Raw genomic sequence first — 22,142 nt, forward strand, 5'->3', positions numbered from 1 at the left:
AGCAAATTATGGTAAGAAAATGATAAATAGCATATTAAGGAAACACACCTATTTTAAAGCATGGATGGCGGCAATTTTACGCTCACTGTAAAATTCTGGAAAGCAGGTAAACGGTATTTTTACTGGTCGAAGACAAAACGAGGCCTCTGTACCCTGACATAATCTAATTTAAACCAAAGGGTGGCCCGTACCCCTAAATACACTGAGGACTTCTACTACTTTAGGTTCAATTCTGAATTGTTGGGCTTCTTGCTTAATTCAATTCATAACAGCCCCTCAACCCCCGTGCCAGAAAATGAAGGTCTGTCTACAACGCACTTGACTGCTTAGTGACACCGGGAAGGGGCACTCAGCCTGAGAGAGTGACAGGCCCCACCCTCGCGGCCAGACTTCTCAGCAATTGGCTCATCAGTGTGCTCAGCAGATCCACGTGATGAGTTAGGACGACATGGGGCTGGGGACACCCGGTCCGGATGACAACAGCAAGCAGAAGACTACCGACCTGCACGTGTGACTTGCACTTTAAATCTATTCAGAGACTTCTTTTTAAGATACATGTTCAGAGGTTGTAAGGTATATACAGATATGGAGAACGTGTCACTTCCAGAAAGACAATAAACCGCTGGCTAAAAGCAAACCTTTATTAGTTTAACTTTTAGTTGAAATGAGAAACCACGCATTTTTTCATAGGTGCTGGAGCAAATGTCTACGGCAAAGACACTACAATTTCGAGAAAAGGACTGCGTATAGATTAGTGTGCTGGGTGCAAGGAAACATGCTATGAATAGAAAATAAGTCAGAACAGGCACCTCGCCCTGACACCCGCGGGGGCAGCGTCTCGAACACCCGTATGCTGCGTCAAGCATTGCGCACGCACAGATTTTGGGCTCCGTCGTCACTTCTAATCTTATTTTCTATTACCAGAGTGTATTTATTAAAAGCGCAAGGGTCAAGGGGGTCATCAACCAAAAAAAAAAAAAAAAAAAAAAAAAGAGTTCTTAAATTTTAAAAAAAGTTAATAGGTCACAAGGTCAGATTGGGTGAAAGCTGGACGGGCCATTTGACAGCAAACTATGGGGGAGAGCACAGTACCGTGCGAAGGCCCTGATTCCCTGGGCCCACTCTGTCCACACAACACCTGGCTGCCTAGACGAAGAGCAAACAACAAAGCTTTCACTCTCACGTTTGGAACAGCCCCAGCCCTCCCTCTACCTGCAATCCCCGTGTGTCCACACCGGCGCCTACTTACTGTGGTCAATGTAAAACGTGCGGCCATCCACGTGAATTCTTTCTTCCCAGCCAGGCTGGTGTCAGGGAAAAAGAGAGAGAATACAAACAATGAGTGAGCCGAGCCAAAACCAAAGGCAAAATCAAGGCACTCCAGGACTCTCTCTTCCTCTTCCCCCTCGGGGACATTTGGACATGAGGAATGAATGGCAAGCACTTCAAGGTGGCCCTTGCCAACACCTGGGAACACACTTGGATCACTCGTTCCACGATCTCGGGTGCATTCACCGCACGAAGAGGAAGCGGGGTAGCTATTTCAAAGGCTTCACAGGGCAACTTCAGCATACCATGGAACAGTTGCGTTGGGGGTTGAATACCGCATTGAATTAGATATTTACTGAGTACCACAGGGAGGGCGAGAGAAACAGGAAAATGTTGGAGACAGCTGCTTTATTTGCGCCATCACTGGTGGAGGAATCTAACCCGCACACACTCCTCTGTCGTGCATGCTCCCTTTTCAAACTCGGGACCCAGAGAGACTTCGGTGATTTTTTTCAAGAGAGAGAGCCGATATGCCCTCATCATCGGAACTGGGTCTACCTGCTGCTTGAAACTCAGGAACCTGCCAGGCTCACTCCCTTTCGAAACTCACTCTCCAGACACGTTCTGGGCTCTTTTCTTCTACGCCCAGGAACCAAGGAGATTTGGAGAGCGAGGGATGTTTGTATAACCCAATGAATAAAGATCGAATCCTAACCCTCCTAGCCTCAAATTTTGCCACAATACACCACACACCAGGCAACGGAAAAGGTTCTTATGCTTGGAAAAAAACAACCAAAAAATTCCCAGTGCCTTTCCACTTAAAAATAGTCTTATGGTTCCACCCCTCCCCTCCCCCCACCCCCATAATGCTTTTCTTTTAACAGGGGCAGGTCGAGGAGGGTGTGTGGTAAAAATTTCATTCAAAATCTGATTTAAAATAAATAGATCAATCCCATTCAGGCTCCCAAAGAGAACAAACTGATTAAAAAAATGTATAAGCTGTCATCAACCAGGAAGGAAAACTTACAATATCTACAGGCTAAATGACTTACATAAACCTTCTGTGGTTACCTACACCTTCTTCTCCCACCGTTTTTAATATTTTTGTTCCTTTTGACTAAATCAGCATTATGGGGGGAACTTAGTGGTTGCCACGTCATAAAACAAACGTGTGCCACTTACATGGTCACCCGTAAAGAATGCCTCTCACATCCTAGTTACATGGTCTACCTACTATGGGCAGCTGGCAATTCAGAAGCCTCTTTCATACGTACTGGCTGTTGGACGAATTGTATGTGTTAGAATTCAGTGATAGACCCAAGTCTATGAAGAAATTACAGACCAATGGGGTCCCAGAAGTCTGGAGAAATTGTCACAGGGCCTCTCCATCAACCCTGGGCAGAGGAATGAATAAACACTTTCGGACAGTGTCCAGGTGTCTCCAGTGTACTCACAGGAAGAGGGCCAAGGTCATTGGGGTTTAAAGGTGCCTTTGACCGCATGTGTACTGGAAATTTCAGGCGTGGATCTTCCTGCAAGAAAAATGTAAAAGGCAGAAGGTGTTAGGAGTGACGGACTGTGTGCTATTACTGGATCCTCCCCTTCAGGGGCTGCATGCTCCAAGGCAATCAGGGCGCATGTGCATGGAGCCACACTCCCCTGTGCACGGGGGGGACGGGAGGGTCCCATCTTTGAACAGGAGGCCTGGCTGACCACCTCTCAAAAAAGAGTCCACTCTTCCTCCTTGTCCTTGGTGAAAGAAGGAGAGTAAGACTGTTTAAATAATAGGTTAATCGTTTCCCCGAGATGCTGAAGGTGAAGAGGGTTCCAGCAGTAATGTTACTATGGAAACTGGAATAAAGGGAGCCCGCCAAGAGGAGGCCCTACTCCACGGAAGAGGGAGTGAGGCCCTAGTGTGTCAACCTCCTGCTGGATCCGGAGCTCTGGGGCGGGGTCGCTGGCCTAACAGCTAGGAAGAGCCCACAGCGCTCGAGTTCCCTGCTCCTCCCTCCCACTCTTTCCTGAACGGGAGCAGAGAGTCCACATGTGGCCTGACTGGCAAGCCACGTGCCACTGGGAGGCAGTTTGCTTCCTCACGCAGTCTCATCCCCTGCTCTACAGCCTCGCTGAGATGCTCGAGCTCTGCAGATCAGATTCTCACGTATGTCTTAATACTACTTAAAAGCTGGCCAAAGATTTTTCTTAAGGGATGTGCTTCTGAAGATACCACAGAGAACCAACGAAAGAGAAATACGTGGTCTGACATCTGTGGTCACGCTCTTGCAACCTCGCCGTTAGGAGTTGGGCACGTGACCTCCGTTTCTCAAGACGAGGAAACAGGTTCGGGAAGAAGGGGCACTCGCCCACAGGTTCTGACTCACGGTCTGGGAACTGCCTCTCACTGATAGGGACCTGGCGAAAGCGCAAGGTAACTTAAGAGAATGCGTAGTTTAAACTCAAAAGGTTAGAAAACAAGCGATAAAACTCAGAATAATAAAATGTCCCTCAAATATGCCTAAAATCAAACAATCCTTAAAAAATAACCCTTTATTTCAATTACAGCCCTTATTACTGTCAAATGAGTAAAAGATTTTCTGCCTTGGCGTTTTCCCAAGTCAACCAGAAAATGAAATAATTAGTACAGACCTTGAAAAATAATGAAATGTACTCTGTGACTACTGATGGGAAAGGGGTTTCCTTTGGGGCTGAGAACATGTTCTAAAATTGATTATGGTGACGGCTGCTCATTTTCGTTCACCGTTTATCAAAAACCATTCAATTGTCTATTTTAAATTGGTGACCTGTTTGGTATGTGAATCATATTTCAATAAGCTGTAAAACGTTATTTTTGCCAAGTCAATAGACTAAAACATTAGTATTACTGGGTTATAACGAAGTGACAGATTTTTTTTTAAATTGACAAAAATGAAAAAAAATCACAAAAAAATAAAATTAACTTTTGCTTTTTGTTAGCCGTAGCCAACTTTTAATCAACAGAATTAATCATGTTAGTGGTTTGTGATCGATATTGACCCTGGACCTCACTCATATGCTTTTAAAAAGTGGTAAGTCAAGGCATAAAAGAGGTCCAGTATTCTATAGTATACTGGAACACATAGTGTGTCAACAGATATATTAAACAGATTTAGGATTTAGAAAGTTCGAACAGCTGATATTCTTGAGAAACACTTGTGATGAGTTCATTGTGACAGAGGAAACATTTATGAGCACAGAACTCCACAAAAGCTACCCACTCCCGGCAGGTTGGGAGCTGGGCCGGAGCCCCAGCCACGGGGGACCCCGCGGAACACGGCCCCTGACCGTGCAGGTGTGGAGAAAGCCTGAGGCCACCAGGACACGAAAGAGGACAGGGGCTTCCAACGCCACGGGCAGGGCCAGCTGTGTCTTGGAGTCACACATAGAAGCTACTATGAAAGACAACCAGCTATTCTGGTTAAAAGCTGGTGATTTAAAGAGGGGGAACCCCTAAAATTACAGTACCAGTGAATAGAGGGTGAGGGGAGCATAAAGCATAACGTAAACCCAGTTTTGCAGGTCTGCTATGATGGCCTTGCATGCAAACCCAGAATTTACAGAATGTGAGGGTGCCAGGGCCTTAGGAGTCATGTTATTTTTTTATACCAACAAAAATAAAATAATGGCAGCAGCTGCAATCTCTGTCTCTGAGGCTGAAGTCTAGGGACACACTGAACTCCCCTGCCCCCCCCGACAACCAAGGGGCTGGCACCCCCAAGCTGATGGCACAGGTGGAGGGCAGCCAAGGCCCCAGTGAGTGATGACTATCTTCGGGATGCCAAGAGTTGGAACCCTAATGAGGTCTCAAATGATATGACTATAAATGAATAAAATATGAAGAAGCACATTTCCCCATTTCTCCCTTTCCTTAGCACAGTTAAGAACACTCACTATTTCCCAATTATTCCAGTATTTCCCAATTATTTCCCTCCATACAGTTGAAAGAGGTTTTAAACAGAATGCAAAGAGCAACATCTTTTTAAAAACCAAAAAGGGTTCCTAGCAGAATCACTACACACACACGCACACAGGCACACACTTGTGTAGATAACACAAGAATGCTCGCTGGTCAGAAAAACAGCCCCCCCACCGCCCCATCCTGGGAGAGATCAGCAGCCACGTCCAGGCTACCATGAGTGTATCAGCTTGGATCAGGTAGAGGACACACCTGAACCTTCACTAAGGGCATCCTCTTTCTTGCTGCAGAAACAAAGCCTTCTTTGTCCAGTAGAAGACACAAACAGACTCTTACATACATGCTTAGCAGGAGGAACGGACTAACCGAAGGCCTCCTGTCACCTCTCCTCAGTCACCTGGTGGCCTCCAGCAGGCATCTGTGGCCTGCCCCAGGTGGGGACAAGGGAACCAGTCGCTGGAAGTCCGGCCGCAGGGAATCCTCACAGGGACACGGCCTGTCGTCAGTAGCTCACAGGCCTGGGTTCTGTCCTCGGAGGTGGTAAGGGACAGAGCCCGGTGCCCAGACCCTCGCTGGCAGGCACGGGGTCTCCGATGTTACTCCAGATGGACTGCGGGCACACTGCTTTCATTCATGCCAGGTCGTGCTTTGGAAACGGACTTCAGGGGGCCGAAACGGTAACCGCTGCCCTGATTCCCTGCACACTGTGGCTCAGTGCAGCGGCCCAGAGCCCGCAGGCTGGTGGGGATGGGAGCGCCGCCGTCATTCCTCTCCTCCCGCGCCCCCAGCCTTTCTTCCCTGTTCACTCTAAGGCTCAAACCTACGAAAAACTATACTGGCCTCTCACTTGTTCTCTTTTTCAAAAACGCAACAAAGCCCAAACCAACTCAAAATAGATCTTAAGCTGAACAGTATCCTTACAGTTCCCTCTATTCCCTCCGCCTTTTGTCCAAATCAACAGGCAATTCAGAGCCTGCCTTTGACAGCAAGAATTCTGCATAGGCCTTTGTTTAGGAGGACAGACGGCAGCTGGCCCAGCCTGATTAAGAGTCTGATTAAGAAGGGGAGTCACCGGGGGAATTTCCAGTTGTCACCTTAAGGGTTTTCAACACTGGCAGCAGCAACACAATGCTGTTTTAACAAACTGAAATTTTAAATCAGTAAATCAGTCAATAACAAGCATCTGGGTAGAAAGGGACAACTGGAAACTCAACCCAGGTTTCATTCAGCTACGCTGCAGGCAACGGAGCACACTGCTGCTGTCTGCCACACAAGCCGCCCAGCTGCAGTTCCTCCGCAGTGGCGGCGTGGAAGGCTGTGAAAAGGTTAGGGGAATCTGATTACTAAGCTAGTTCGGATGGCTACAATCATAGCTTATGTTGGCAAGCCACAGTGGCTCCATACACTAATCCACCTACTTTGATACCATCTACCCCCTATTTCTGGAGCTCCCATTTCTGGCTGAGGATTTGTGGAAATGGGTACTCGAGCAGGACAGCCACATGCTCTATGTCAATGAGGAAAAAAGGACTTAAAAACCAATCTTGCCCTGGCTGGGCGGCTCAGCTGGCTGGAGCATCATCCCATACACCCAAAGGTTGTGGGTTTGATTCCCAGTCAGGGCACATACCTGGGTTGCGGTTTTGATCCCTGATTGGGGTGCATCTGGGAGGCGACCAATTGATGTTTTTCTCTCACACCAGTGTCTCTCTCTCTCTCTCCCCCCCCCCTTCCTCTCTAAAATCAATAAAAACAACAAAAGAGCATATCCTTGATTAAAAAGGATTCTTGTGAGAATTAAAACAAAACAAAACAAAACAATCTCCCTTAGTGTATTTTTCCCAAAGCTGCCTATCTCTTATTCTTATCTCGGCCACAAACCAGTAATATTATTTTCAGACTCAAAGGTGAGTCAAACAAAGCTACGTATCATTATATGCCTTAGAGGTAGTTATGAGTTTTATGAATATCACCAGGATCTAAATGACAAATTCTCTTGGCAGGCAATTACTGTACTTTAGAATAGGAACTTTTAGATTGGTTCTCACTACGGGGTGTCTGCCAATGTGTGATAACATTTTTGGTTATCATCACTATGGTGGTGGTGGGGGGGGGCGGGGAGAGACATGGTGGTTATTCAGTGGCAGGAACCAAGGTTGTTAGGTGTCCTGCAACAAGGCACAGTCCCAGCCCTGCCCCAAATGCCGAGAATGTCCTCATGGCGACGTGTTATATCATGACCCATCCACAGGGTCTGAAAGAGAGAGAGAGCCATCCAGGCCGTCTAGTCCAATTCTCAAGGGACTGATGAGCATCACACCCTATGCGAGTATAAAGGACAGCCCAGGCCGTTTTGGTCCAGGCCTCTCGTGAACACCACACCGCTGCTCCGTCAGCTGACACACTCGGAGTCTGTAGTGCAAGCGGGAGCCGAAAGCACGTATTCACTGCTGGTCCGAGACTGGGGAGCGAGCGGCCAACAGCAATGCCAGCACTCAGCCGGCTTTCCATCCCGTTGGTTCTGAGCAAGCAGCAAAGATGCTGGAAGGACTGAGCTAAACTGTGTAGCCAGACCATTGGCTGAGGACATAAGGGACAGGAAGAAAAACAAACCTCCCGCAGCATCAGAAACAGTCAGAAACAAGAGAACCCACTGCAGTTCAATCATAGACCTGTGGGTGATATAGCAGAAAAAAACCACTGACCCTTAAAAAACAAAACAAAACAAAACTGTATGGTACATTACATAAGCTACCACTGATTCAGCTAAAAAATGAACTTAACAGGGGAATATAAAAATACGTCCATTCACTTTTCTTAAAAAAGATTTTAATTATTTTTAGATGGGAAGTGAGGGAGAGAGAGAGGCACAAAAACATCAATGTGTGGTTGCCTCTCACATGTCCCCTACTGGGGACCTGGCCGCAACCCACGCATGTGCCCTGGCTGGGAATTGGACCAGGGACCCTTTGCTTTGCAGGCCGGCACTCAATCCACTGAGCCACACCAGCCAGGGCAGTCCATTCACGTTTAACAAATCCCGTCTTGTCCAAGTTAGTACAACACAGAGGCTCTTTCTAATGTATGACTCAGGGGCACGGGGAAGGGCAGCATGAGAAGAAAAGTCAAGTTTGACAAAACGTTCACAAAAAAGAGCTATCAAATTTCCAAGCAAAGCCCTTCAGTACATTTCCTCCTCCCCAATTAAAGGTGTGAAATGTAGCACAGATGCGTGAAAACACTAATCTGAGGTGAATAGTACCAACGGAAGGAACAAATCAAACAAAGATGGGCCATGTTAATAAAAATGCGAAAAGAAACTGACAAAGAAAAATGATTTTCCAAAAGACCGGAATTCCTATTACACTGTTGTGAGACGTGAAACAAAAACATCAACATCCTAGCAATACGGAACACTGCTTTTCCCCCCACCAAGTACGATAAACTGTCAAAACACTAGCTTTCCAGGAGAAAAGGCAGCCGACCTGGGGCTGACCGCTGGCCCGGGCCTGGCGCCCGCACGGGCCCTGCTCCCACGAGCCCACACGTGCGGAATCCTGACACAGGCTGAGCTAACCCTCTGCAGGTGAGCTTCGGTGTCGGTGAAGTTTCTCTACGAGAACCACGAGTACGGAGCGAGGACACGAAGGAATCAAGGCCAGACCTCGGGATGGAAACGGGGCCGGACGGAAGCAGCGACCTTACCCATGTCGTAGTCTTTGTGTTATGGTCAATGAAGAAGGGCCGGCCGTTGGGCGCGATCCTCATCTCCCAGCCGGGGGGCAGGAAGCTCTGTGTGACTTTGTGTTGTGGTTTGGGGGAGTTGTAAGGAGATGGCTGTGGGGACTGTGGATTGGAAAGGGTATCTTTCACAGCCCGGCGTATGGGAGAGTCCTTGGCACCCTGGGGAATAACAACGAGCATTAGAACGCTTCGCGTGGCGCTGTGGCGGGCATGTCCCTACGTACCCGGGCACCGCGGAGGCGCTCTTCGGAGCGGGACCAGGGGGCAGCGGCCAGAAAACCTGCTTCTGTCATTTACTTACTTCTAAATCACTCTAACTTGAAAGTTTTTCTGCTGGTTAACACACGACATTAATGACTTTAAACCACCGTCCTTGGACAGGTCCTGGATATATAATGAAAATACTGTTTTCTACTGGGAATTACGGATGCAGATTTTACAGAGGGGGGAGAACAAGAGCCCCTGCTCTTAATGAGCTCGCCCTCCAATGAGGGGTGGGCGGGTAGTGTGCAGAGCACAGAAAGAAACCCCTGCGTCATCGAAGACAGCCGCCCGTGACATTTCTGCTGCGGTCTGGAAGAGGGCTGCGTCTATTCCCTTTTATCCGCATCTCAAGCCCAGGGCACAGAGGATCCCACTGCTATCTCTAGGACTCGGTCAAGTTCAGAACTCGAATGTTTACACTCTGGCTTCTCTAAGTCCCTGACACGGTGGTGTTGAGGGAGGGCACTGAGACCACACAGACGGGGGAGGACACGCAGATGCCCGGCAATGACTTAGAGACGCAGGTGGTTGCGCACGCAATGACAGACCCTCCAGTCGGAAGGAAAAGAAATGATCAAAGCCACAGCTATGATGGAAAACTCAATATAAACACCGGTGCTTGAAAGAGTTTTTAAGCATGTCTAATGAGGTCACAGGCAAGAAGGAGCGAAACACAACACGAATGGAGAAAGTTCTGAGAAGAGGGGCCCACGCGTCCAGCACGAGCCCCCACGGCCCCAGGCAGGCGAGAACGAGAATCGGGCGCGAGTCCAGGGGTGGCGAGCGGGGCGGCACGGAGAAGCATGCAGTCATGCTGCACGAGAACACCCTTCACCACAGACACATCGAGTGATCAGAGAGGAAGGTGGCTGCAGAGCTGAAGTTCCAGTGGAGAGAGAAGAGAGAAGGAGAAGTCACAGGATAGACGTGACCCCGGTTAGAGGAGTGGCCTGCTCACCTCCAGTGGGGCAGATAGAGTTACTGTTGGCGAACTGAGGCTACGAGGCCGGCGGATCTGAGGCTCGATTAGGTGGTTGTTACTGTTGGCGGATCCAGAGGCACCATCTTCTGCGAGCTACGTTGGAGGCAAAAACAAGTTAGCTTCACGCGAGGATCTCCATGTGTGTGCGCGTGTGCGTGTGCTTGGGAGTGTGGCCCCAAACAACAACACGGCCAGCAGTAATGAGAGGTCTGGCCTATTAAAAGCATGGAGGAAATGATTAAACATAATAATGGGGGAGGGGGTGAGGAAACATTCGAGGGAAATAAAAATGAATCACTAGCCCATGAAAATGAGCCTCAGGAAAGAGGGGGAGGGGTGGGAGAGACGCTACACGTTGTCATAGGCTCTGGCTTTGAAAACATCTTTCACGTGACATTTAAAAATCTGTATCTAGGGACACACTGATTTGGGGATCAGATTCTTCCTTATGCTACAGTCACAGGCATATGCTATACTTAAGGCATTTTCTCTGTGGGGGGAAAAATTTCTAGCACACGGGTTCTCAGGACAACATGTAAACATCAGCAACCGGGAGCTCCCGTACGTTTTGGCCCCGACTGCCTGCACGCGTCCGGGGTCCGGCGATCTGCATACCTGCATGATGGGCCGCGTCCAGGTTGTGGTTCGATTGTTATGATTGACATAGTATGTGCGTCCCTTAGCATCTTTCCTCTCCTCCCAGCCCGAAGGCAGGCCCGGCGTGGTGTGTACATAGGCCACTGATGGCTGTTTGTGTAAGAAATCATCATTATTTCATGCATTTGCTGTCTGATCAGTTTCATCAAGTAACGTACACCCAGAGAACTCTTTTTTTTTTCCCTCTATACAAAGTAAGTTAATTTTATGGGTGACCAAAACATTAGCGTCTGGAAAACAACAGCGGATTTCCAGTACCTTCCAATCAACGCAATGTACTCTGACACGAACACTACAGGGTCCGAAACCTTACAGCACTCGGTTCTAACGCCATTAAGTCTTAAATATAAAGGTTGTTGCTCACGAGACGAAGAAAGAGAAAAGTACCATCTGTTTTAGATGCTGCATTTTACTGTCAGGCTATGCTGAGCTTCAAGGTATTTCAAATGGTCAAATGCCATTCTCTGGGAAGGAATGCTCTGAAGGTTCTTCCCTCAGTATAGCTGCCGCGGGGGTCCTCTCCTAGCTTATTCCTGAAATCTCCATCAGCTGACAGCCTTTGCACTATGGCTTTTACAGGAAGTCTGCATTCACACCAGAAGCCTATAATCAAGAGGACCGATCAGGACACCCCCACTGGCCGAGCTCAGGAAGCCGCCTGGCAACATGAGGTCAGAATTCCAAAAAGCCTGAGAGAGCTGAGGCTGCATTTACCCTGTCTGCGCATGTGGTTTGTCTCTCTGAAGGGTAAAGGAAGCACAGGCAGTTTCCGGGGTCAGAGACACGTCCAGTATAGAATGTAGACAGTCCAAATTAGATCAAAACAGGATTCCCGAGACACTTTTGCTTGTACGCAGCAGTCAGGGTGGGGAACTCTGGAATAGCAAGGACCTTTCAGGGACTCAAGGAGGCAACGGGACGGACGGCCCTCTGAGGTCACTGCTGTCTCAGGAGGAAGTCCTGGATTGCACGATGCCGCATATCACATCTGTATCTCGGAAAGGGGTGCCACTCTAGGGGTGCGGGGCTAGGAAACAAGAAGCCAACCACGGCTAGCAAGGCTCCCAGGAGAATGTACAAGCAGCAAGAGGCTGAACATTATGTGAGGTCCAAAGGAAGCACTTCTTTCTGGGTACCACCTCCCCTAATTAGGATCTTCGCACCCTCCAGATGTTTTACCAGCTGTTGTTTTCTTGATATTAGGCTGAGGATGTACTGAGTTGGCCAAAGTGTCCATTAATGTTTTTTTCCATACAATGGCTCTAGTGGCACTTAGTTGTCTTTAACTTCATTTCAAATAATTTTGTTAGAGTGCATTGTGACAGCTGTCACATCAGCATGTGTTAAAAAAAAAGACTTATCGAAGTTGGAGTATTTTTGTGCAGCCATTTTAACATTGAAGATGGAAGAAAAAATATATTTTCAACGTATTATGTTTTAGTATTTCAAAGAAGGTAAAAATGCAACTGAAATGCAAAAAAAAAAAAAGATTTGTGCAGTGTATGGAGAAGGTGCTGTGACTGATCAAATGAGTCAAAAGTGGTTTGCAAAGTTTCTTGGCACTGTTGACATTCTGGACAAATAATCCTTTGCTGTGGGGCTGTCTTATGCTTTGGAAGATGTTTAGCAGCACCCCTGGCCTCTACCCACTAGAAGCAATAGTGGGAGATAGCCAACATACTCGAAATATCCAAATCAATGAAGTTATTGATAAAAATGAAAAAGTGTGCCTTATTTCATGGAGAAAACATAACGGGCTTTTTGGCCAACCCAGTAACTCTCTTAGCCCGTTCCTGGCTGCATGCTCTCTGCAGACAATGTGCCCTGGCAGAGAGGGTCTCATCAGAGGGTCCTTGGCCCACGGCAGGGCTCTGGCTTCGCATGATCAAGGATGCTATCACGTGACTTGGCGACTTCAGTTAATGTGGCTCAACAGCACATTCCAGAGAAAAACTGAGGCCATGGCAGCTGCCTCGGTGGTTATTTCTGAAATGTGTATAACAGGCAAGGCAAGATTATTTGCAAAAGAACCTTCTGCTAAAACTGCAGCAACTACCTTGTTGACGTTTTGCCAGATAAGGGCCCGAAGGCCCCACACTGGTGAATTCCAAGACTCGGACCACACAGCATCCTGGGTCTAGGTGCAGGGACTCAACGAGGGCAGACAAAACACCAACTCGCAGACCTGACCCTTTCATGAGTATTTGAGACGGATAAACTCATTTACAGCCTGAGGCTCTTCCCTCCCTCCTCCTCTGGCTGTGGCGACAACAGAAAAGAGCTACTGCCAGTCTGCTTTTTATCTGGGCACTACAAGGAACGACTCCGCCGAACCAAGTTAGAACCAAGCTGCACCCCAAGTGAGAGTCAGGAGTCTGTGTGGCAAAGGATGAGCAAGCAAGCCGTGGCCTGCTGCTGTTGACAGGATGACCCACAGTGCTTCGGCTAAATGAAGTCCTCCATGGAATCTGCTGCCTTTCTCGCTCCTTGTTGGGTTGTTTTTTTGGGAGAGGCAATGAGATAGGCCTTTAGAAAACTCTGTTCTGGAAACCTTAAGGATAGACTTACAGTTATAGCATCCCTGGAAAGGATCTTTATGAGGAGCCTGATAAACTAAAATAGCCTGGCTGAGCCGTGCATAACCTCAGGATGGAGCTCTGAAGCTGCATGACTTCCAGCACAGGATTCCAGCAACCGGTTCATTTTCAGGGGCCCAGTGAATAGGACTAATCAGATCATGGAAAATTAGGACTGTCGTAGAGAACATGGGATTTGATTAAAATGTTCATTTTACCTTCTCCTGAGAACTGAATTGGTAGCCCGTAATACAGTTCCCTTTATGCGAGACGGTGTCATTAAACTGTTTCTTTATAGATTTCTTTGCAAATGACCATGGAGAACAACCCGTACTGATGGTTCCGCTTGTGTCTCAAAACACTGCCTGCTGCCCACCACACTCAGGAGGGAGGGGCAGGGCTCCACTCCCACAGACAGAGCACGGGAGGGGCTGCCCTGGGGCCGTGGCCAGACCCTGACTGCTGTGTGTGTGTGTACATGCGTACTGGCATGTACACACACACACACACACACATGTCCTTCCTTCAGAAACAAGTTAATTAGTCCAGAGACAAGTTAAAGCTGCTGGTAAGCTTCATTTAACATCTCACAGCTCTTCATCTGAACAGAGGATTGTGTTTCATAATGCCGAACAGCCACTGCACTGCAGCCTCACAGGGGCTCCATTTCTTTCATGAAAATGACAAACTCCATGACGTTTACCCTAAAAAAGTCTCCACATGCTTTGACAGGGGATGCCCGTTTGGCAAGGATCACAGGTGCTCCGAAACTCGCTCAGACCCCCCTGCCATCCCTGCCTCCTCAGTTTACTCTAGGGTCTCTGCGGCATAGGCCAGAGGGCTGTGCTGTCCCCTGTCCGTTTATCTAGGAGACGGCCTGCACTCAGCCGGCCGGGCAGTGTACTGTGTGTGGGAAATGAAGGGGTTGTGTTCTGCAGGTGAGAACTGGCATTTGTTACACCGTCGGAATAAAAGCACTGCCAAGGACAGGGAGATGTGCCAGGGCGGGGCGTGGAACATGGTGTGTGGGACCAAACAAGGGGGTTGGGGGCTGAGAGCTCATCAACGGGGGAAAATTATATAAGCTGGCGCATTCACATCACTGAACATTACGTCATTATTAACGTGTCCCAGAGGAAGGTCCATCAGTGAAAAATACCAAGTGGCTAAGTAATGTGTACACGAGATCCCAGTTTTGTGTGTGTGTGTGCGCGCACGTGTGTTATTGTGAGAGGAGAACACAGCCGCAGTGTAAGCGTGTACACTCCAGCGTGGGGCTGACATAGACGGGGACGGGAGAAGGAGCAGAGGGAGGGGCCGTGGTGGGAGACGGAAAGAACTGGAAAGGAGAGAGTAAAGGGCACTGGTGTGAGGGAGAGTGCCTGCGGAGGAAAAACAGACGTGACTCTTTCAGACCTGCTGAAACTTCGAATGTGGCCATAAAACAAGACGGCTTGTTGCAGCCCACAGATGAGCAGGTACACAGGGAGCACGAGAGTAGGCAAAACATTTAGGGACTACCCTTGTGGCCCAGGACTTAAAAGTGAAAAAGGAAACCAAACTCCCATTTTTGATTTATTGGTGGGGGAGGGGGAGTCCTGGCGAGAAGCAGAGTGTAGGGCGAGGGCCACAGGGCTCACGTTCAGGGGGTCGCTCTGTCCTGCCAGGACGCTCTCGCCGTGGAGCCCAGCCCTCTCACGACCTGTCTGTCCTGTCACCAAACACCACAGCTACCGGGGCACTCCAATGGGGACAGCAGGTCCCAAGGCCAATCAGATGCGAAAGCGGATGAAAGACGATGCCCATTCGCACTGGATCCTGCTAAAATTATCTCATGAAGTGATCTGTCTACTGTGCGGCTCCACGGCCACAGGAATTCCTGGTGCGCAGTCGGAAACGTGCTGGCTCACCGGCAAGTCCGTGACTTCTGCTGCAGACCAAGCCGGCCGCGCCCGACACAGGACTTTCACAGCAGTGACTGTGGCTCAATAGCTTAAATGAGGCCGACTTTTGCTGAATGGCAATTCGACTCGTCTGTGTACAAGGCTAAGCATTAAACTCTAACTGTATAACTAAATCATTCCTTTAAATCATCAACATCCTGCAGAAAATTAGCACTCGTGTAGGTATTTAAAGGTATATAACAATATCAAATACGTGGCTTAGACAAACACCATTTTTTTTCTCGACCTTTCGAACTTCCTAAGTGCTTCCCCCCTCCCAGAAAGTATGTGAACACTTGTTCATTCCTGTGAGGAGTCCCTGGTGGCAGAAAAAGGTCACTGGCTCAAGCGCCTGATTCAGAAAACTGAGCCCAGCGTTTAAAACGCAGCAGAGAAAACGCGCCAGAGAGACCGCTCTGCCTGCACACAACCGAAAATCCGCTCGCACAATAATCGCATGCGGTTCCTGCGGCTTCCCCGGTTCCCTTCCGACCCAATTCACTTCCCCAACGGTCAAACGAAACGTACTTAACCAAAGCTTATTAACAGTGTTCCTAATAAAACTGTAAGACTACAATGGGTTCCGTTTTCCCCGGCACCTTCGAACCATGTGGAAGGGAAAGGTTTAAAAGAAAAACCGTGTGCATCTCTGTAGCACAAGAAAAGCTGATGTCATCCAAAAGAAAAAAAGAAAAAAGGAGCATATTCATCATTATACAAACATTAAAACCAACCCACAGTTTGCCCTTAAAGTCTGCAAGGGTAGCATTACCGTTGACTCCTCACCACCTGTGACCGTGGATGCACGCGCTCTCCTAGCTGGGGCACTGGGCTGTTAAACAATAATCCACATCAGTGAAATGCACTTTGGGAGACCACCTAATGCTGATCCAATCAGGAATCATTGCTGTGTCACAGCCAGGAAGCCGGCGACAGGAACCAGAACCCTTGAAAAGCCAGCCTGCCCAAGGAAAGCTGAGCACTCACTGATGACCAGGAGGAGAACAGGATCCCCATCAACCACCCAACGGAGAAGCCTGGCGGGGGGGTGTGGGGGGGCCTTCCTGTGGGTGCACAGTGAAGCGATGCCCTCAGTAATAATAATGGGAGAGGTCTTACTCAGGGAAAAAATAAAAAAAGGAAAACCGTTATGGTTTTGTACCCATAAATAATTAGCAGGTTCTTTAATCTGCCAAACTCAAACTTCTAGTAAGAGGCCCCTGGTGACCAGTGAGTTCACAGCTTCACAGAACACAAGGACAGAGGGAGGAGGACCCATCAGTTTCCAGGAAAATGAGATTTTTAGCAAATAAAATTGACGTGGATTTGGAAAAGGAGAGAAGGTGCCATTGGTTCAGCAAGGAGAGAGAGTCACAGCACCCTTAGGCCGAGGCCCCACGAGTCCGCCAGAGCTCATTGTTGTTTTTGGGGGGGAAGCCTGGACTGCAACCGTCCCAGAAAGGAAGCTCCTCATCAGCCAGCACATCTGCCAGAAGGCGCAGATGAAGCCATTATTTTGACTACGCACTTGACTAGCGTACTCGTTAACTCATTGTGTAAACACAAAGGACTAAAACCTCGGCAAAAATACCCTTCTGAGTGGTGCAGCGGAGTCCACGGCAGGGAAGACACCGATTTCGACATCTGTCCGTACAACTTTCCCCCTGTCACCCAGAACAAGGTATTCGTGCTAAAAACGATGGAGGATTTGTAGTGGTAACAACACTGGTTAGGGTCACACAGCAAACTGAACATGCTAAAACCACGTCTTTCCTCCCTCCAAGGAAGAAACAAATGTACATAACATTTCTTATTTTGAATGCGCACCCCAGGCATCTCCCAAGGCAGGTCTGGTCTGCCTTCGAATGGGAACATTCACTTTTCTGTATGTCGGTTACTAAACACCCACCACTCTTCCATATTCGCTGCTAGTTACAGAAACTGTGGGAGAGTGGGAACAAATTACAGCTAATTCTTTCGCCAGGAGAGCTGCCTTTAAAGACAGGGTACAGAGGCTGCGGGGGGTTAAGAGTGCAGGCCATTAGTCAGAGAAAGCTGCCGCTGCTCCCCACCCAGAAGAGTTCTTCCTGTTTACACACATTCACTACGATCTCAAAATACAGGAGGCACAGCTTAAGTTAATTAAAAAAAAAAAAAGAACTTACGTTTCAAATTAAGTCATTTAAGTCAAGTAAACACAACGTTCATTGGCATAAATTTGGCTGAAAAACTAAGCGATGAAGTGTTTACCATTCTGGAGACTTTGGTGGCAAAAACAACTCTTTGTGTTGCAAATCACCCTCCTTGGGCAATTTGCTGGGAAATCTGAATGCCGCATTTACGCAGTGAATGGATTTGCACGGAAGAACTCTTCCTCAGTAGTCCCGATGATTTTAAATAAAAGCCGAAAGAGCCAACGGAGGAGGACGGGAAGTGAGGGGGTTACCGGTGGTAGGTGAGCCTGCTCCGCGACCACCTCGGTGACACTGCACGACCTCAGCCTCGAGGAGGGTTCCCTCTGCTGGAGGGGAGGAAAGGACACGGGCATCAAGGAAACATTCTTAGAGAAACAAGTTTCACTGGCTTACCGCTCCAACCCCATTCGCCACTCTGCGGTCACGGAAGGTAAGTAAATGAAACGTCATCCCTTTAGAGTAATGACAGCGATCCTTCCGAGTCCCGTTTCTGCCGTTTCCCCCTCAGTGTTCTAAGCAGCCTGCAGGGCGGCTGGTCCCTCGTTATTGGAAGTAGCAGCAGAAGTGAGAGAATGAGGACAAAACGTGAAAGGGGACTCGACGGGCCGCCATCACACCGCAGGGTTGCTTTAAAACTGGAAATAGGAAGCTGGAAGTCTTACAGTCTGCTTTGGGATGCAACTTTTAGGTAAATTCTAGTGTGAGGTGAGTAGAGGAAGGGTGTTGATTTATGCTGTGAAACAATTATTGACTACTATTACCACGAACAAAGAACCAACTGGACTCCGTATCCAGACAAACCCAAATATAACCGGGTGCTGCTTCTGAAGGGTCAGGTATTTCCGATTCTAGCTCCTTAATGGAGTTGAAGTTGCACAGATAAGGAATGAGGGAAAACAGTGAGGTTAACCTCAGGAATCTAATGTGCAATGTATAATGTCTCTCTCACTTGTTTGCATTGATCTGTGTTGTTTTTTGAAAGAAAGCCTAATGGACCCCATCAGAGAAGACAGCAGGGGTCACATACACACAAAGCCAGGGGTCCGGTGAGCGACAGGTTCGTGTCTGGGACAAGCGTGTGGCACTTACTCAATGGTGACACTTTGCAATGATAACTGAAATGGGAGGAGGTCGAAGAGAGACTCTGGGACAGTGACGAGGTCGGGGGACTACTGGTGTCTCCTGTAGTTGTCATGAACAAGTTCGTTCTCTAGAATGAGTTCACGCTGTTGTTCTGGAATAAAGCGTCCCTGAGCCAAGCTGGAGAACAGTCCCATGTTCTCCTCTTGGGCACGCTTACGTAATAGTCAAACCAGACTCAACACAATCGTAAAATAATTCTGACACTAGCACTTGGATGTTAAAGGCGTTTCATACAGCTGTGATAAGTAAATGCAGGAGCTCCTTATACAAATAATTAAGAGATGCTAACTTAATATTAATGCTGAAGAATACTATGATTTTTCACTTGGTAGACCAAAGGTATATAATTGCCAAAATTACTGTAGTACTTATTTCCTTTTATAGGTTTTAAATATATGGCTTCATTGCTTATATTGTTTCCACAGCAACCGTTTTACCAATTCAAATGTCCCATTTATGCAGACTCTTTTCTTCCTGCCCCTTTAGTACTAAATTTTCATCTCAGTGGTATTTCTCTTTCTGAAAAAACATTCATAGGATTTTAATCTAAAACCACGTTAACTAAGTAATCACTGCAACTCACACAGTATGGGCCAAGGGTCTCTTTTTAAATAAAAATAGCGTAACTGAAGGAGTAACGACTGTGTGAGCATTTACTTGCTTTTGCATTTCATGCAGTGCTCCTGCCCGCTTCCATCTGATATGACGGTGACAGTGACTATTTTTCTAGGGTGCCATTTTCAGTGACATCACTTCCATCTTTACAACAGAACATCTTGAAGTTCAATTTCTCAAGAAACCGATAGACTACATTTGTTTTTAATTTAATGCATAAGCAGAAATTTTCTATGGGCTTTTTCTGTACAGCTTTGTATTGTCCAACACACACAGGTCTTCCTGGCCGATTCTGCTGCGTCTCAGCAGGGTTGAGCTCCACCTGAAGCTTCTAGAAAGTGCCCCTAATAGTTGAGACCCCAAATTCAGATGCTACCACTACTGTCAGTATCTCGATGCCACAGCCCTTGTCAAGGACTAGTTTTCTGGAGCTTAAGAGGTGTCTTTTATCTCCCATCCGAACTTTGTCTTCATCCGTGAAATGAGAATGATGGACAGGCAGAGTGTTACTTAAGAGGACAGATTAGGAAGTCCAATGTCTCCTACGTCCAGATGCAAAATGCCACCTTTTGTGACAAAAGTACTACGTGTCAGCCTTTGACTGGGAGAAGAAATGCCACAAGGTTAAAGTCGGCAATTACAGAAGCCAGAAACTCTCATTATTCTCTTGCATTCTTTTCAAATCATGAAAGATGCTCACCTACTTGGGTTAATATAGGTATAACCCCGCTTCTTCGAGGTTAGGAGGAACTTTGGAAAATGTCAGTCATCTGGGAGCTGGGAGACCCTTGGTCATTATTTGCATGTAAGACTCCCTTAAAGCAACAAAAAAGAATAAAATGTTTGCTCAACTTCTCAGTCAAATAGGACGATTACTTACAATCAAAGAGCCAAACTGCTCCCCGTTGGAGTCCGGAGTGATCTGAAGTCTCCTGCTCAGTTCCTCGGACAGCTCTTGAGGGCTGGTCCGAGAGCCTGGGGAGGAGGGGGGCGGGGGCAGCGCCAGACTGAGGGAGTCTCCGGTGACAGTCATTTCTTCCGAAATGGTCTCCCAAGGCTATCAGGGAAGGAGATGCTGAGTTAAATGCCAGGAATGAGGAATCCTTCATTATCATAGTCATTATCATAACTATAATTAACATTTACTGAGCACTTAGGAGGCAGACAATCTTCTTAAACATCATGACGAAGATATGACTACTACCCTAATTAAAAGATGAGGAAACTGAGGCACAGAGGGTGACCTGCCCGAGGTAACAGTGTTAGGAAGTGGCAGGACCAGGTCTTGAACCAAGGAAGCCTGGTTCCAGGAGCTGTCCCCTAAATGGCTTTCTAGTCCCACCTCTCGGAGCTGAGACTTCCTTCTAGCACTTGTTACTAAATGCATGGGTTAAAGAAATCATCTCAGGAACTCTCTGATGCGTTCCATGGATTTTCTTGTACTTAACTGCTGAGGATTCCCACTGAAAACAGCGGAGGCGCTATAATCTGTAATTAAACACTGGTGTAAAGTACCCTTTGGTAAATTTTTTATGGAATCATTAATTTTGCTTTTCCAATTTTGATCGCGGGAGCATTTTGCAAATGGTCTTCTTCCTAACAAAATGTCTTTCGTGGATTTCTAGTAAGTAAACAGAGTTGCTAAGGCAGCATGGAAATTATGATAATTGTTCATTTGTTCTTCAATTTATAACTTTCCCCTCCAGGAATTTACCACAAACATTTCAGAAAAAAAACTATAAACATTTCTGTTCACCCACATTTGTATTTGCTTGGTAATAGATTTCTTTTGCAATATCAAATTATACAGTAAAAGCTTGTATTTAGTACCCAAACAAGTTACAGGGCTCAAGTGCACAAATAGGATAACCATGTTGCCATTTAATAAGATGTGATTAGACTCTGGGGCAAAAAATTATAGAGTGAGAAAAATGCTAAGATTCCCGTACAAAGAATAATGTCATTCCCTTTTGTAATGATACAGATACTTCTTCATCAAACACGACTCTACAAGCACTTTCTAAATTCCTATCCCGATGGTTGTCAGTTAGCTATGAGGCCACGAGCTTTATTTTCCAGATCGCTTTTATGGGGGAAAGAAATCACAACACAGAAGCAAGTTGGGGACAAGGAAGGTGGAGGTGCGGGGTCGAGGGGGGGAATGGGATGTGGTACCTCGTTGTCTCCGCCCTCCGACTGCTCGGGCTCCAAGTCCTCGCTGATGTGCCTGCGGGAGCGGAAGCGCCGGTGCGCTGCCTCCTGGTTGATCTGCCGGATGTTGCTGTCCGCCTCGGAGGACGCGTCCCTGAGGGCGAGGGGATGGGGACAGGAGACTGGTATGGGTACGTGGACCTTCGATAAGGGCCCAAGGCTCGTCAGGGACCTTACCCCTAAAGTGCCAGCGCTCTGAGGGTCAACACACCGACAATGAGACTTTGGCCACCATAGTTTGGCCAAATGTTAGTTCTAGGTTCCTTTCCATCACGTAAATACAGGTTTTACATGCATCCATCACATCTGGGTGTCTTTCAGACACACATGTCAAAAGTTGCAGTTAAGAGAGAGGAGCAATCAGGCTCCGGTCATGTCAGGACTCTCTAAAGAGAGGGAGAGGTGTCAGGCGCGACCCTCCCGGGAGCCTAGCCATGACAAGGGAGCAACTCTTGGTCGTTAACAACAAACCACAGTGTGCACGGGGCCAGTTCAAAGCTGGGATCTGGAGGGAAGTGCTCCTTACTCTACACACGTCTTTTCGGCTCCTGTGGATCGCCTTTGCACAGAATGCCAGACGCGGGACACCGC

The 22,142-nt window shown here is 47.7% G+C and overlaps 1 protein-coding gene across 16 annotated transcripts in view; it reads right to left on the reverse strand.

The window, feature by feature from the left end:
• NEDD4L (NEDD4 like E3 ubiquitin protein ligase) overlaps positions 1 to 22,142 on the reverse strand; it is a 301,195-nt gene that overhangs the window by 35,537 nt on the left and 243,516 nt on the right. For 6 of the 16 annotated variants that reach the window (XM_036010086.1, XM_036010084.1, XM_036010085.1 and 3 more), the window contains 9 exons: positions 21,516 to 21,645; positions 20,221 to 20,397; positions 17,834 to 17,908; positions 16,160 to 16,219; positions 10,827 to 10,958; positions 10,188 to 10,304; positions 8,927 to 9,124; positions 2,724 to 2,801; positions 1,250 to 1,304 (listed from right to left, as the gene is read on the reverse strand). In XM_036010086.1, the coding sequence (XP_035865979.1) occupies positions 1,250 to 1,304; positions 2,724 to 2,801; positions 8,927 to 9,124; positions 10,188 to 10,304; positions 10,827 to 10,958; positions 16,160 to 16,219; positions 17,834 to 17,908; positions 20,221 to 20,397; positions 21,516 to 21,645 (1,022 nt within the window). The remainder of the gene's footprint in view (positions 1 to 1,249; positions 1,305 to 2,723; positions 2,802 to 8,926; positions 9,125 to 10,187; positions 10,305 to 10,826; positions 10,959 to 16,159; positions 16,220 to 17,833; positions 17,909 to 20,220; positions 20,398 to 21,515; positions 21,646 to 22,142) is intronic. The other 10 variants (XM_036010087.1, XM_028523929.2, XM_036010078.1 and 7 more) reach the window with 7 other exon arrangements.

Source organism: Phyllostomus discolor, chromosome 9, assembly GCF_004126475.2.
Source record: "Phyllostomus discolor isolate MPI-MPIP mPhyDis1 chromosome 9, mPhyDis1.pri.v3, whole genome shotgun sequence".
In the NCBI taxonomy this organism is placed as follows: Eukaryota; Metazoa; Chordata; class Mammalia; order Chiroptera; family Phyllostomidae; genus Phyllostomus; species Phyllostomus discolor.